The 16676-nt window shown below is 47.8% G+C and overlaps 1 protein-coding gene across 4 annotated transcripts in view; it reads left to right on the top strand.

Moving 5' to 3' along the window:
* LOC311283470 (B-cell receptor CD22-like) overlaps window positions 1–16676 on the top strand; it is a 144178-nt gene that overhangs the window by 115926 nt on the left and 11576 nt on the right. Inside the window, exons 8-12 of one of the 4 annotated variants that reach the window (XM_084397896.1) lie at window positions 7902–8156; window positions 8304–8558; window positions 8662–8904; window positions 8988–9090; window positions 9256–9301. In XM_084397896.1, the coding sequence (XP_084254022.1) occupies window positions 7902–8156; window positions 8304–8558; window positions 8662–8904; window positions 8988–9090; window positions 9256–9301 (902 nt within the window). Of the gene's footprint in view, window positions 1–7901; window positions 8157–8303; window positions 8559–8661; window positions 8905–8987; window positions 9091–9255; window positions 9302–10431; window positions 11534–11832; window positions 11917–14205; window positions 14897–16676 lie in introns of those variants that run through there. The other 3 variants (XR_014626068.1, XR_014626070.1, XR_014626069.1) reach the window with 3 other exon arrangements.

Raw genomic sequence — 16676 nt, forward strand, 5'->3', positions numbered from 1 at the left:
GAGTACTCTGGGTTCGGGCCGAATACCGAGCCCGGAGCCCTCTCCTCGAACAGCACGCCAAATACGCATTTATTCTATCTGACTTATTTGTAAGTGTGAACTTGTGAATCCCCATAAATTATAAGCAGTGTCTCAGAACAAGCTGTAGGCTTTCTCACGCACGCCCTGCCAAACTGTAGAGCCAGGTAGTGTTGCACTGCACACTCAGACCCCACTCCGGGACGGGTAGCTGGATATAGTATATGGTATATACGGGTCCCTGTCCTCCACCTCGCTGCCCCACCACGGGTACATCTGTGGTCCCATTGGTCCTGCTGGTTCGGTCGCTGGGAGCCTGGCTAGCCTGGCTATTGTTCCCAAGAAGAGTGGTGGGTTACGGCAAATCTTGGATGTGCGTGTTTTGAATCGGCCCTTCACAAGCTTCCGTTCAAAATCCTAACACAGAAACACCTTTTCGAATGTGTTCGCCCCTAAGATTGGTTCGTAGCGATCGACCTGAAGGACGTGTACTTTCATGTCTCAATTCTCCCTCGACACAGACCGTTCCTACACTTTTGAAATCGAGTGACGGGCATACCAGTACAAAGTCCTCCCCTTCGGAGTTTCCCTGTCACCTGGCGTCTTTACGAAGGTCGCGGAGGCCGCACTTTCCCTGTTACGGGAGGTGGGTGTTCGCATCCTCAACTATCTCAAAGACTGGCTCATCTTGGCCCACTCGCGAGATCAGTTGTGTGAACACAGGGACCTGGTGCTCAGACACCTCAGCCATCTGGAGCTTCAGGTCAATTGGGAAAGAGCAAACTCGACTCCAGTGGCATATCAATTGCCTCAAGTTGCTCACAGTATTCCTTGCTCTCCGCCGGTTTCTGCTGTTGCTGCAAGACAAGCATATACTGGTCTGAACGGACAACACATCGATATGCGTACATAAACCATCAAGGGGATCCACAATCCCATCTCATGTCACAACTCGCCCACCATCTCCTCCTCTGGAGTCAGAAGTGACTCTGGTCAGTGGTCAGCCCCTGTGCTAGACTGGTGCCCATATGTGGTGATCCTATATGTGTATTCTTCCACGGGTAAATAGACTCAAAAAATAATTCACTGTCCTTGGAGAAATGTAGGATATTCTAAGTTTCTACCATTCGGTTTTGAACTCAAAGTTACAGTTTTTCTCGATTGTTTACACACATTTTCTGAAAGCATGCCTCATATTCTCAGAACTCTACACACAAATCCAAAAACACACACACAATGGGCAAAACCCCTCAATTCTCCTGCAAAATGAAACTTTACATTCAAAACAATGTTATTTCTTCTCAAAATGGTATTTTGTTTTCAAATGACACACACAAACCATCACATGAATAGACATTTATAAGAACCAGTTGAACACGGATGTGCTCAATGTAAAACACTATGATGAATGGAAAACACTTCTTCTCCATTCATCATAATGACTTAGGCCTTTTTTTGGTTCAGTGTTACACTTACTACAGACAGTACATACATAAGTGTGTTGTAAAATATTTGAGAATGTTGTTTTTATACTCAGAACACACAAATACACGGTAACAAATATATTTTATTTTTTCCACAAAAACAATGTACACAGTGTACATCCCAACCAACACAAAGTTGTACATACTGTGATCTACATACAAAACAACAGAATAATTTACTGTATACAGTTACAGTAAAAAAGAAAATAATCCAATGTTGGCATCCATTGCTCCATTGAAGAGCTCACCTGTTGCCCTTTTATGCTAAAGCTCTGATTGCTAATTGTAAAACTGTGTGACGGGTGTTTGCCCATGTGATGAGTCAGTGTGCATATTTGAATGGCAGTGTGTTCCTTGTGAAGACAAGAGATTTTCTGCATGAAAATTGTGCCAAAAGCAGAGAATTGTGTGTGTTTTGAAAAAAGTGTGTTTTAGAACTGCAATTTGAGTGTAAAGCAGGAATTGTGCTTGTAGTTTAGCAGAATTGGTTAAGGCGGTTGGCGAATGAGTTACATGTTGTGGTCATTGTGTCTCAAGTACCAGTATTTGTGTGTAAACAATTGACAAAAAATGTAAAGGGTTATTTATTTACTTAATTAATTAATGTATACTATCATAGTGAAAATGGCAGAACAGTGACAAGTAGGCATTAACAAGTAGGAACAGCAGTGATTGACTTCTCTGTGTAAAGCCCTCTCCTTCTCCAAGGGTGTCACGGGCAGTCAAAAGGTGAGGCGAGGATTCAAGTGCAGAAGGATATTTAATGAAAAAACAACAAAACAGAGAAAAAACCAAAACTCCCTCGTGGGGGGAAAAACAAGGCAGGCAAAACTCAAAACCTAACACAAGGGGAAACAGAGACAACGATCCACACAGACTGCAAACAAGAGGGAACTAATAAAGGGAAACTAATCAGGGGGAACAGGTGGGAGAACTCAAACAATAATCAGATAACAAGTAGGGCGGGGCTAACAATGACACAAGCACATGGCACAACATAACAAACACCCAAGTGCAGAACAAGACAAGACAGACATGTGACATAACCCCCTCCATAAGGAGTGGCTTCCAGACACTCCACTAGAACGGGGGGGACAGACCAGGGCGGGACGGAGGGACAGGCCAGGGCGGGACGGGAGGGACAGAACAGGGCGGGACTGGAGGAACCAACCAGGGCGGGACGGGAGGAACAGAACAGGGCGGGACGGAAGAGACAAACAGTCCATCAGGCGGCCAGGGTGGAGCAGATTGTCCATCGGGCGGCCAGGGCGGAGACTTTCCCTCGGGTGGCCAGGGCGGAGACTTTCCCTCGGGCGGCCAGGGCGGAGACTTTCCCTCGGGCGGCCAGGGCGGAGACTTTCCCTCGGACGGCCAGATCGGAGACTCTCCTTCGGGTGGCCAGGGCGGAGACTTTCCCTCGGGCGGCCAGGGCGGAGAAGACCCCTCGGGCGGCCACGGTGGTGAAGACCCCTCGGGCGGCCACGGCGGTGAAGACCCCTCGGGCGGCCAGGGCGGTGAAGACCCCTCGGGCGGCCAGGGCGGAGAAGACCCCTCGGGCGGCCAGGGCGGAGAAGACCCCTCGGGCGACCACGGCGCAGGAACTGGAACAAACCCCACCGGCTCAGGCACTGGGACTGGCACCACCGGCTCAGGCCCTGGAACTGGCACCACCGGCTCAGGCACTGGAATTGGCATCACCGGCTCAGGCACTGGAACTAGTCCCACCGGCTCCGACTCAGACACCACCGGCCCAGGAACGGACATAGACACAAGAACAGGCACCAGAACAGGCACAGGAACAGACACCAGAACAGACACTGGAACAGACACTGGCTCCGGCTCAGGAACAGACACTGGCTCCGGCTCAGGAACAGACACTGGCTCCGGCTCAGGAACAGACACTGGCTCCGGCTCAGGAACAGACACTGGCTCCGGCTCAGGAACAGACACTGGCTCCGGCTCAGGAACAGACACTGGCTCCGGCTCAGGAACAGACACTGGCTCCGGCTCAGGAACAGACACTGGCTCCGGCTCAGGAACAGACACTGGCTCCGGCTCAGGAACAGACACTGGCTCCGGCTCAGGAACAGACACTGGCTCCGGCTCAGGAACAGACACTGGCTCCGGCTCAGGAACAGACACTGGCTCCGGCTCAGGAACAGACACTGGCTCCGGCTCAGGAACAGACACTGGCTCCGGCTCAGGAACAGACACTGGCTCCGGCTCAGGAACAGACACTGGCTCCGGCTCAGGAACAGACACTGGCTCCGGCTCAGGAACAGACACTGGCTCCGGCTCAGGAACAGACACTGGCTCCGGCTCAGGAACAGACACGGGCTCCGGCTCAGGAACAGACACGGGCTCCGGCTCAGGAACAGACACGGGCTCCGGCTCAGGAACAGACACGGGCTCCGGCTCAGGAACAGACACGGGCTCCGGCTCAGGAACAGACACGGGCTCCGGCTCAGGAACAGACACGGGCTCCGGCTCAGGAACAGACACGGGCTCCGGCTCAGGAACAGACACGGGCTCCGGCTCAGGAACAGACACTGGCTCCGGCTCAGGAACAGACACTGGCTCCGGCTCAGGAACAGACACTGGCTCCGGCTCAGGAACAGACACCACCGGCTCAGGAACAGACACCACCGGCTCAAGTGTGTGTGTAGCCCACACACACCACATGGCTGTGGCCATAATGGCCAGTGTCGCGGTCACTGAGGGCTCAGGCTCAGGAACAGACACGGGCTCCGACTCAGGGACCGACACGGGATCCGGGACATACACTGGCTCTGGCTCAGGAACAGACACTGGCTCCGACTCAGGAACAGGAACAGACATCACCGGCTCAGGAACGGACACCACCGGCTCAGACACAGGCTCGACGGCGGCCATCTTGTCCGAAGACCCAGTCTTGGTAGTGACCTTCTTGTCCGAAGACACAGGCTCGACAGGCGTAACGTGAACAGGTTCAGTGGTGGCCATCTTGTCCGAAGACATAGGCTTGGCAGACGTGACGGGAACACTCTCGGCGGCGGCCATCTTGTCCGAAGACACAGGCTCGACAGGCGTAACGTGAACAGGTTCAACGGTGGCCATCTTGTCCGAAGACACAGGCTCAGCAGATGTGACGGGAACACCCTCGGCGGCGGCCATCCTGTCCGAAGACACCGGCTCGGCAGACTTGACATGAATAGTCTCTGACTGGGCAGACGTGACTGGAACAGTCTCTGACTGGGCAGACGTGACGTGAACAGTCTCTGACTGGGCAGACGTGACGTGAACAGTCTCTGGCTGGGCAGACGTGACGTGAACAGTCTCTGTCTGGGCAGACGCGACGTGAACAATCGCCGACTGGGCAGACGTGACGTGAACAGTCTCCGGCTGGGCAGACGTGACGTGAACAGTCTCTGGCTGGGCAGACGTGACGTGAACAGTCTCTGGCTGGGCAGACGTGACGTGAACAGTCTCTGGCTGGGCAGACGTGACGTGAACAGTCTCTGGCTCCTCCGCAACGGAATCCTCCGGGACATTGGGGAGGCCGGAGTTCCTCCTCCTCCTCCGCCGTCTTCGATGGTGAGGTGCAGGTTCAGGTCTGGACGGAGTTAATGGTGGATGGAACTCTGGGCTGGGCAGCAGCGATGCGTTCTCTGGGCTGTGCAGCGGCGATGCATTCTCTGGGCTGGGCAGCGGCGATGCATTCTCTGGGCTGGGCAGCGGCGATGCATTCTCTGGGCTGGGCAGCGGCGATGCATTCTCTGGGCTGGGCAGCGGCGATGCATTCTCTGGGCTGGGCAGCGGCGATGCATTCTCTGGGCTGGGCAGCGGCGATGCATTCTCTGGGCTGGGCAGCGGCGATGCATTCTCTGGGCTGGGCAGCGGCGATGCATTCTCTGGGCTGGGCAGCGGCGATGCCTTCTCTGGGCTGGGCAGCGGCGATGCATTCTCTGGGCTGGGCAGCGGCGATGCATTCTCTGGGCTGGGCAGCGGCGATGCAGGCGGGTCCCATGTATCCCACCGAGCACGATGGTGGAGATACTTAGCGAAACCCGGGAAATCTAAAATCTCCAGCCCCTTCATCTCCCACTGAGGCAAGGGAACATCCAAACAAAGATTAAATATGTCTTTGAGGACTATATCCCCAAGCCCGAGTCCCTCTGCTGCCGCGCTGAATCTCTGGGCGAATTCCTTCACCCTGGTCCCCTGCTGCCGGAGGGAAACCAGACTGTTGAGTCCCATGATTCGCTCCAGGTGAGGGCAGGAATCCTTCTGCTGAAAACTCATGTGGGTGGATCGTTCTGTCACGGGCAGTCAAAAGGTGAGGCGAGGATTCAAGTGCAGAAGGATATTTAATGAAAAAACAACAAAACAGAGAAAAAACCAAAACTCCCTCGTGGGGGGAAAAACAAGGCAGGCAAAACTCAAAACCTAACACAAGGGGAAACAGAGACAACGATCCACACAGACTGCAAACAAGAGGGAACTAATAAAGGGAAACTAATCAGGGGGAACAGGTGGGAGAACTCAAACAATAATCAGATAACAAGTAGGGCGGGGCTAACAATGACACAAGCACATGGCACAACATAACAAACACCCAAGTGCAGAACAAGACAAGACAGACATGTGACAAAGGGTGCGGGGGATCAGGCGGTTTACACGAGGAGCTGGAAGACAGTGTTTGTGGCGTTTCTTAGGGATCCCAATTCATCAGTCACTGACGTAACTCATAGTGATGACTGAATGGGAACGTCTAGGTTACTAATGTAACTCCTGTTCCCTGAAGGAGGGAAGGGAGCCATGGTGAAAAAGACATACAATTAAATGTATTAAAAATATACTTGAGTATGTTTTTAGTACAATACACATATACGTTAATGCATTTTAATACATTTAACAGAACGTCTTTTTCAACTGGAGAAGTTACGTCCCGTTGCCGTTGAGCACCACTCGGCTCCTCTGCGAAAACTTGGTGAGTGTCTGTGATCGCTTCCTTTATAACCACAGCACCGGGTCCGCGATGCAAATCTCACTCGACAATGTCCATTGGACCGGTTCTGTTAAAACTCGATGATGATATGTTCTCAGGCGCGATCCTAATTCGTCAGTCATGCAACGTCTCGGTTCCCTCCTTCAGGGAACAGGGATTACATCAGTAACCTAGACGCTAGATACAGTATAAATATATTTACATTTTTGATTGAAATTATTGCTAGGGACAAATCAGTGGTCACTGATTTGTTAAATAACAAATAATTTTCTATCCTTGCAACCTTCCCTTGAATCCTACAGGGGGTGGAACTGAGACACGAGGAAAGGAAACGAGGATACACAAATAAGAAATGAGAAGCGCCCTATTTGTATATTGGAATATTCTTGATCACTGGAGCGTCACTTCAAAGCGTCAACAGCTGCGATCAAGAGATCTGCCCTTATGCTGTTAAAGTTTGGTTATTTAAGAAATTAATTCATAATAAAGATAAAGCAAGATGTCCTGTTGATATATGTTTGCTATAATTTATAAACTGCAAAGGTAAAGCATAAAAAAAAGTATTGTGGCATGTGAAGGGAACTGAGAGAATTGAGATGTCCTTCAAGATGCTGAGTTTGATCAGTTTCTGGGTCACAGGCTGGAGGATGGAGGAGCGAGGAAAAGAAGTAGCAAAATTGTAGTTATATATAAAAAAATCTCTAAACAAATATAACATGTATTTTTTTTCCTCTCAGTTTTTGCAGTTGCACTATATACTGTACATTCATTGTAAATTAGGAAAAGTAAATTTTCTGAAAGTTTTCTTCCTCAAACTTAATCCAGAACTTGGTAAAACATTTATCTGTATTTCAAATGTTTCAAGCCTCTCAAATTCTAGTCTTAATAGGTTTTCCTTGTTAACTTTTTTGTTTAAACTTTTTCTTTAACGTTGAGCATTAAACAGTGAAAAATTAAACTGGGATGTTTGCTGAAATTGTCCAATAATAACCAACTGCAGCCTTTCCTAGAACATTTTCCACCAGCCGTCTCTGATAAATACTTTTACCTGACATCTGTATATCCTCCAGTGAAACCTGTGATCTTCATCAGTCCATCTGGTGTAATAGTGGAGGGAGATTCAGTGACTCTGAACTGCATCAGTGACTCAAACCCTCCTGCAGAAATCAGCTGGTTTAAAGGAAAAAGGAATATTTTGCAATCTGGTGAAACCTACAGCATCACTAATATTAAGTCTGAGGCCAGCGGAGACTATCATTGCTCTGCTAGAAATAAACATGGATCTCAGACTTCTGCTGCTGTGAATGTGAATATCATGTGTAAGTCTGCCTTTATTTTTAACCAGTTCTGGAAGATTATTTGTGCAATGATTTGTCTCACTACATGACATTTTACACTTGTTGTCTTTACAGATCCTCCCAGAAACGTCTCAGTGTTGATAAGTGGATCTGGTGTAATAGTGGAGGGAGATTCAGTGTCTCTGAACTGCATCAGTGACTCAAACCCTCCTGCAGAAATCAGCTGGATTAAAGGAGGAACGATTATAGGATCTGGAAGAATCTTCAGCATCTCAAAGATCAGCTCTGATGACAGTGGAGAATACAAGTGCAAGTCCATCAATGAACATGGAGAGAAATACTCTGATACTGTGACTTTAAACGTCATGTGTGAGTTAATGATGGTTCAGTCACTGTGACATTAAACGTCATGTGTGAGTTAATGATGGTTCAGTCACTGTGACATTAAATCCTCGAAACATCTGTGATGTCAAGTTTAATATGATTGTTAATGATATCAATATTTATCTGTGTTAGACTCACCCAGGAGCGTCTCAGTGTCCATCAGTCCATCTGGTGTAATAGTGGAGGGAGATTCAGTGTCTCTGAACTGCATCAGTGACTCAAACCCTCCTGCAGAAATCAGCTGGTTTAAAGGAGGAACGATTGTAGGATCTGGAAGAATCTTCAGCATCTCAAAGATCAGCTCTGATGACAGTGGAGAATACAAGTGCAAGTCCATCAATGAACATGGAGAGAAATACTCTGATAATGTGACTTTAAACATAATGTGTGAGTTAATGATGGTTCAGTCACTGTGGCATTAAATCCTCGAAACATCTGTGATGTCAAGTTTAAAATGATTGTTAATGATATCAATATTTCTCTGTGTTAGACTCTCCCAGGAACGTCTCAGTGTTGATAAATGGATCTGGTGTAATAGTGGAGGGAGATTCAGTGACTCTGAACTGCATCAGTGACTCAAACCCTCCTGCTCTGAACTTCAGCTGGTTTAAGGAGAATGAACCCTCAGCTGTTGGATCTGGACAGAGTTTCAGTGCACTACAGAGTGGACGCTTCTACTGTCAGGCTCACAATCAACATGGATCTCAGAGATCAGACGCTGTAACTGTCACAGGTGAAGCTTTTATTAACACACTCCTGTATCTTCACATCATTCATCAGTTTGGAGAGTTAATCATGATGATCTTCCTCTTTCAGTTCATCATGTTGCTGGTAGGAATGTGATTATGATCACAGCGGCATCTGGAGGATTATTCATCATCATCATCATCATCTTCATCATCATCCTCCTGTTTATACTGTGAGTTAAAAAACTGCAGTGATTGTACAAGTACACTTTTGGTCTGATGTAGAAGGAAATTATTCATTTGTGTTTGATTATTAGTAATCTTTAAAAACAGCATTCATATTTTCTCTTAATTGAATACATTCGTCCATATGCTGTTAATGTCTGTGATTATAACAGGAAGAAACAAAGGAGTGTTAAAGCTGAAGATCTCACAGTGAAAGAGGTAAATCATCCACACACAACACGACTTTACAGAAGCAGAAAATCAGTCGATCAGCCGTTATCTGTGTCTCAGTCTGTAACTGTACGAACTGATAGGAAACTAACATTATCAAAGTCTTAAATTGGGATAGTTTTCTTCTAAAAAGACAAAAAATTCAGGTGGAGGAAAAAAAAAAAAACTTTTTCTTTACCTTGACATGTTTCGACTGCAACCTGCAGTCTTCCTCAGAAGCGTCATCTGACAGCTGTGACGTGTCGTTTATCAGCTGTTATTTCCTGGGTGTGGCCAACCCGGCGGACCTGACAGTTCCGCCGGGCTGGCCACGCCCTGCCCCCCCGCCGCTCGATGTTCTCTGGAGGATGGTGTTCCATGTGTGTGAGAGCATGTAGGCTCCCTCGTCCCGGTTGATGGTGTCTTTGGCCCGCTTCCTGATTTAAATCGCCTCCTTTATCCATCTTCTGTATTTGTTTGGTTCTGATCTGATGATGTGTCCATTGTCCCAGTCCATAATGTGGTTATTTCGTTTGCAATGATCTGATATGGCTGATTTTAGTTGTTCCTGTTGCGCTTTTTCCTTTTGAGTTCTTGTGAGTCGTCCTGTTGTTTCTTTTTCACATTCTTTCTGATGTTCTTTCTTTCTTGTGTTGAAAGCCCTGCCTGTTTCTCCTATGTATGTTTTATTGCATGATTTGCATGGTATCTCGTATATGACGTTACATTTTTTGTCTTGCTCTATTTTGTCCTTGGGGTGTACCAGTAACTGCCTTAACTTGGTGTATGGTTTTACTACTGTATTTATGTTGTATTTTCTCATTGCCCGTTGTAATGGTTCTGTTATGCCTCTGATATATGGTAGAGTTACTATGTCCTTATTTCCGGTTTCCGGTTTCCGATTTCGGTTTGAGTTTTGAGTTTTGTTTTTGGTCTGGTTTGCTTGTTTTCGACTTCTTCTTTTCCTTTGTTTATGGCCCATGTCGGATATTGGCAGCGTGCAAGTGCGTGTCTGATGTGTTTTTCCTCTTTCTGTCTGTCTTGACATGACATGAAACTGGTCCGTTCATAAAGTGTTCTCACTACTGATAATTTATGCGCCGTGGGATGTTCATGTCACAGGTCGGGGTGGGCCAAACCAGACTGCACCCACCCCTAAACCACTATCACCCAGAGGAGCGTATCAAAGGAGGAGGCAGGAGGCAGGAGTAAAAGGAATAACAACTTTATTTTGTATTAAAAAGCAATTAACCACATAAACTCCACCAACCCGGTACCGGGATTTAAAATCTTTGTTATGATGTTCGTACGTTCTTTTAATAAACTTCCTTATATGGTATTAGACAATTCATGGTATCATTTTAAAGCTTAGAATCTAAGCTTTACAAAGAATACCATCACTTTCGTTTTCATGATACATGTCGAATGAAATATTAGCTTAAATATGCATTGGTCTCAGGCAAAAAATTCCGCTTTATGATTGCGAAGAAATATTTCTACAAATATTTATTTTTTATATATTTCACAAAACAGTCAAGTCATATATCACAAGAAAGCTCTCATTCTAAGGAATTTGACGATGTAGATTATTACATTGTGAGACAATCATAGACCGAAATATCTTCAAAAGAATCGCGCAGTGAAATAAAATCAAACAGAGATGACAGATAAAAGTATCACATTCCTGCTCCGATGACGGCTTCAGTCAGCCGCAAACAGCCACATAATCTATATCACCTTTTAGCTTAGGATGTTATCTTTAAAAAGAGACCATTTTCACGTTTCTGTGAGCTTTCGTTGGTAAGAAAAACCTTTTCGAATGAACTGAGAGAAGACGCGCTCTGAGCGCAAGACACTGGATCTCTAACCCATCTGTACAGGCGCGAGCCTACTTTGTGCTACTGCTAAGGAAAGTCATTTAGTATATATATCTACCCGGAACTAAGCTCGCGGGATATCAGAGAGAGACGGACGCGAGTTCAAGAGACAGACGGACGCGCTATGGGTGCGCTCACTTGATCACTTCCGGGTCAGCGCGAAAGCTCTCTTTGGAGTAAAATATTCGGGAGTTTGCGTGTGTTATTATAGTTTTTATAGTTTATGAACTGTTTTGATTTTTATAATTGCATATAGCAAGATAAAAGCATTGATAAAAGCGATCTTTGGAAGTGCAACTGGTTTCTAAATGGGCGTTTTGGAGAAGTTTTGAATGCGCACTTTTCAGACGCACTGAGCATTTGGGTACGTATAACCTTATGGTTTTTCAGCATTTACAATGTTTATATACATTTTTTGATAAAGTTATTGTTAGTTTTAAATGTGAAAGCACAGCAACCAATCTGATAAACTATTATTTGAAAAGAAATGTCAAACGTTTTGGAAATGGAAAGTATGATTGCGCAATAGCTTCCAACTTTCCATAAGTGGAATAAAATGGTCATTTCAGTAAATCTACATTTTGATATTGTGAAATGGATATTATTACAGTGCAGACACTATGTATAAATAGTGTTTTTTCTTTGTTTCATGTTCTGTTGAAGATTGGCACTTTGGGCAGTGTTGGCACAGCTGCCATCAGATCTCCAGGAGGCTGGCCGGTGATGTTGAGGTGATGCACAACACAGGTGATAAAACTGATGCCCATATAATGAATGATATAAATCTGGAGTATGAGGATCCTGTTCTAGATTGTAATAGACCACAGATTTTAGGCAAATCATTTGTAAAATGATAAGTCTTGTATCTTCTGAAAGAATAAAATGATAAAAATCATAAAGCGCCCATTTTTTTCTTTCTGTTTATTATATCACAGACACCATATACTATAATATTTATCACATCCAGCAGTGTTTTATATAATTTCAAAGTGTTTTCTGTAAAATGACACTGGAAAATTGCATATATTCCACTGTATATGGGTATGAGCAGAGTTTAGATTTGGGTAGGTGGAAATTACATAACAAAAAGGTAATATTCCTCCCTTCAGATTAATATGCACATCTTTTTCATTTTTTAGTATAGAGAAAAAATTATTTTTTCCAGTGTTTGCTGGCATCTAGAGGAAACAGCCATAAGTGTCTGCATGTTGCTAGACCCCACAGGGCCTGAGTTACACACTTTCAAAAATGAATTTAAAATTAAAAAATCAAAAAGCGCCTATTTTTTTTTTGTTTTATTACAGCTCAGACAACATATACTTAAATGTTTATCACTTTTAACACTGTTTTATGAATCTGCAAAGGGTTTCCTGTAAAATGACACCAAAATTGTCTATTTTGGAAAAAATATGTGGAAATGGGAGGCTTTTCAATTTCGGTAGGAAAATCCAGGCGGAAATCCCCAAAAATGGTCTAGGAGTGTAAGAGGTTAAAAGGTCCTAGTCTAAAATTCCTTGTCCTCTCCTTCCCAGGGACCCAGAGCAGCACCGCCGCGGGTATGAACCGGCGAAACTCCCAGTGGGAGAGCGTTGGACAGGTGAATATCCCAGGTGAGTAGAGAGAACAGAGATCACTTCCTTCACAGACTGGCGTCAGACTCACAGTGGGAGAGCGTTGGACAGGTGAATATCACAGGTGAGTAGAGAGAACGAAGGCCACTTCCTTCACAGACTGGCGTCAGACTCACAGTGGGAGAGCGTTGGACAGGTGAATATCACAGGTGAGTAGAGAGAACAGAGGCCACTTCCTTCACAGACTGGCGTCAGACTCACCGTGGGAGAGCGTTGGACAGGTGAGTATCACAGGTGAATAGAGAGAACGGAGATCACTTCCTTCGCAGACGGGCGTCAGACTCACAGTGGGAGAGCGTTGGACAGGTGAATATCACAGGTGAGTAGAGAGAACAGAGATCACTTTCTTCACAGACTGGCGTCAGACTCACAGTGGGAGAGCGTTGGACAGGTGAATATCACAGGTGAGTAGAGAGAACGAAGGCCACTTCCTTCACAGACTGGCGTCAGACTCACAGTGGGAGAGCGTTGGACAGGTGAATATCACAGGTGAGTAGAGAGAACGGAGGCCACTTCCTTCACAGACTGGCGTCAGACTCACAGTGGGAGAGCGTTGGACAGGTGAGTATCACAGGTGAATAGAGAGAACGGAGATCACTTCCTTCGCAGACGGGCGTCAGACTCACAGTGGGAGAGCGTTGGACAGGTGAATATCACAGGTGAGTAGAGAGAACGGAGGCCACTTCCTTCACAGACTGGCGTCAGACTCACAGTGGGAGAGCGTTGGACAGGTGAATATCACAGGTGAATAGAGAGATCAAGGCTCAGCTGCAGCAGACTCCAAGTCGCAAGCGGAACGGGGCTTCCCTAGGACAGACAGAATCAACTTCAACAGCAGTGCACAGTTCTCACGTGTATTGCAGGGGACAGATAACTCCACACCAGGCAGGTAGGCTTAGGGCTACAGCAGACTCACAGTCGCAGGCTGTACGGGGCTTCTCTAGGACAAACAGAATCAACTTCAACAGCAGTGTATAGTTCTCACGTGTATTGCAGGGGACAGATAACTTCACACCATGCAGGTAGGCTTAGAGCTGCAGCAGACTCACAGTCGCAGGCTGAACGGGGCTTCTAGTCGCAGGCTGAACGGGGCTTCTCTAGGACAGACAGAATCAACTTCAACAGCAGTGTACAGTTCTCAACAGCAGTGTACAGTTCTCAACAGCAATTACACAGTTCTCACATGGGGTGAACGTTATCTCACAGAGGTTCTTCTTTCTGAACACTGCACGTAGATGTAAGCAATCTCACTCAGCTCTCATGGTAAATAGTAGATCCCCAGGGCACATGGGCAGTTGCGGGGCAATAACAGGTATTCTTCCACACACACACACTGCAATCCAACTCTAAACATGTATTCGTGAGGGGAAACGTCAATTTACACACTACAATTCCACTCTTCCAGTGCGCATAAGGCCAGCACTCACCCACAGCTCCTGGACTACCGGACTGAGGATCGCCAGGGGCGGAACAGAACACTCGAGAGATTGGTCTTCACAGTCACAGACGGACTTCACTCTGCTGGACTCCAATCGGAGAGAGGAGATGAGGAAATCAACAGGAATCAATATTTCACTCGGTGAAAGGTGTACACATGCTCCAAACACTTCAATCCAATACCCAATTTAGTGTAAAACACATGCAGTTATGAGATTCAGTCTGATAACTACTCATCTCTCTCTTCCCCAGCTCAGTCAGCGAATTTCACTCCTCTTGACCGTCCCCGAGTCCTCTCAAATAACACTCCTTTTCCTTCAGGACGACCCCTCAACTGCAGTCCCATAAACAAATCCCCACGGGAGAGAAGCCACCAACAATCAGGGGGAAGAACAATCCAGATCAACGGGCAGAAATACAGCACAACACCACACAGCACAACCCAGCCTTCTCTTCCTTGTGTGTTTTTATCCTGTCAAGAAGCGGGAGTGGTCTCAATCAAACACTCAGCGTGAAGTCCTTACACCTGTCACCAATCTGCCGTTTAGTTGTCATGACGACAAACACTCATACAGGTCCGGGGATGGTGTTACGCTGAAAACGTCCCGACGGGAACAATTCTCCAGAGGGGAATTGTTCCGGGGCTGTTTGTCACCCCGTGACATACCCCCCCGCCAAACCGTTCTAGTCCCGAGAACGGTCTCCCAACACCCAGTCTCCGTACCTGGCCGGAGGCTGGCCCCGATTCTCCCGCTGAGAACGTCGAAGTGGAGAGCGGGGGGCTTCAGGTCGTGGTCCTGGGCCTATGCCCCTTGGGATCACTGCCCATCCCACCAGCGGGGGCGTCCACGTCGTCTCGGCCTGTGGGTTCTCTACCACTGGCTTAGAATAATTCGGGCAGGGGCGGATCAGGTTGCGATGTAAAACTCGTTCCGGGCCCGTCTTCCCTTCGGGCCGTAAGGCATATACAGGTTGGTCCGGATGGGGTTGTCGCTGAACGACGTATGGCTGAGCCTCCCATCGGTCGCTCAATTTTCCCTTCCCCCGTCGGCGATTATCCCGCAGCAGCACCCTCTCCCCGGGCAGTAGCGGAGCTTCTCGGGCAGTCCGATCGTATAGCCTCTTGTTCTTTAGCGCTGCCTGATTAATCCGGGCGGCGACTTGTTCATAGGCGGACTGGAGGCGTTGATGGTGACTTACTACCCAATCGGACAGACTACCTTCCTCTTCTTTCCCAGCAGTCCCCAAGAGCATATCCATTGGGAGCCTCAAATGTCGACCGAACATCAGGTAGGTAGGAGCATAACCGGTGGTACTGTGTATGCTGTTGTTATATGCCTGCATCACTGCTGGGAGCCTATCTGCCCACTGACCCTGCTGTTCTTCCTCCAGAGTCCCCAGCAAGCCCAATAGGGTTTGATTAAACCTCTCACACCCTCCGTTCCCTTGGGGGTGATACGGGGTCGTATGGGTCTTCTTACATCCGTACAGTTGGCATAATTCACGGATCACCTTCGACTCAAAGTTAGCCCCTTGGTCTGAATGGAGGATTTCAGGGCATCCAAAGGGCTGAATCACATACCTCCAGAGAGCGCTGGCAGTCGTGAGGGCAGTTTGATCCACGGTGGGAATGGCCCAAGCATACTTGGTGAACAGATCGGTGACAACAAGAATATTTTGGATCTGATCCACCGGTCGTCCCAGAGTGAGAAAGTCCATTGCCACCATATGCAGGGGTGCCTTGGCCTGGATCGGGGCCAGCGGTGCCCGTGCTTCCCTCCTGGACTTGAACAAGGTGCAACGGGAACATCCCTGAAGGTAAGTCCTAATGGTGCCCTCCATCCCAGGCCAGTAGAAATGTCGCCTCAGCAAAGCCAATGTCCTCTCCTGCCCCTGATGTCCCATCCTAGCATGATACGCCTCCAACAAAGCCTGCCTTCGGCCTTCGGGGACCACGATCTGACAGACCTCCTCTCCTTGGCCTGGGTCCTGAAGCGCCCTACAGAGCACCCCATTCCTCAGATAGAGTCTTTCTCTTTGTCCCAGCAGGCCCCGCACACTCCGAGGCTGAGTTCGACGTTCTTCCCCCTCAGGCCAGATCCTCTGCTCTACCCATGTCCGCACCCGCAGCACATCTCCATCTTCGCCCTGCCACAGCCTCCAGCGTTGTGGTTCCCATCCCCAACAGGGAGGGGGATCCTCAGGCGTCTGTCCCGGTGCTTCAACAACTCCCACCATCAGCCCCTCGTCGGACCCTGATCCTGGGGTCGGTATATGGCCGGCCGATCTCTCACCCGGTAGCCTGGATAGCACGTCAGCATTGGTGTGCTCTCTGCCTGGCCGATACTGAATCTGGTAATCAAAGTTGGCCAGTTGTGCCACCCAGCGTTGCTCTACTGCCCCCAGTTTGGCTGTTTGTAGGTGTACCAGCGGGTTATT

This window comes from Rutilus rutilus (genome assembly GCF_951802725.1).
Source record: "Rutilus rutilus genome assembly, chromosome: 2".
In the NCBI taxonomy this organism is placed as follows: Eukaryota; Metazoa; Chordata; class Actinopteri; order Cypriniformes; family Leuciscidae; genus Rutilus; species Rutilus rutilus.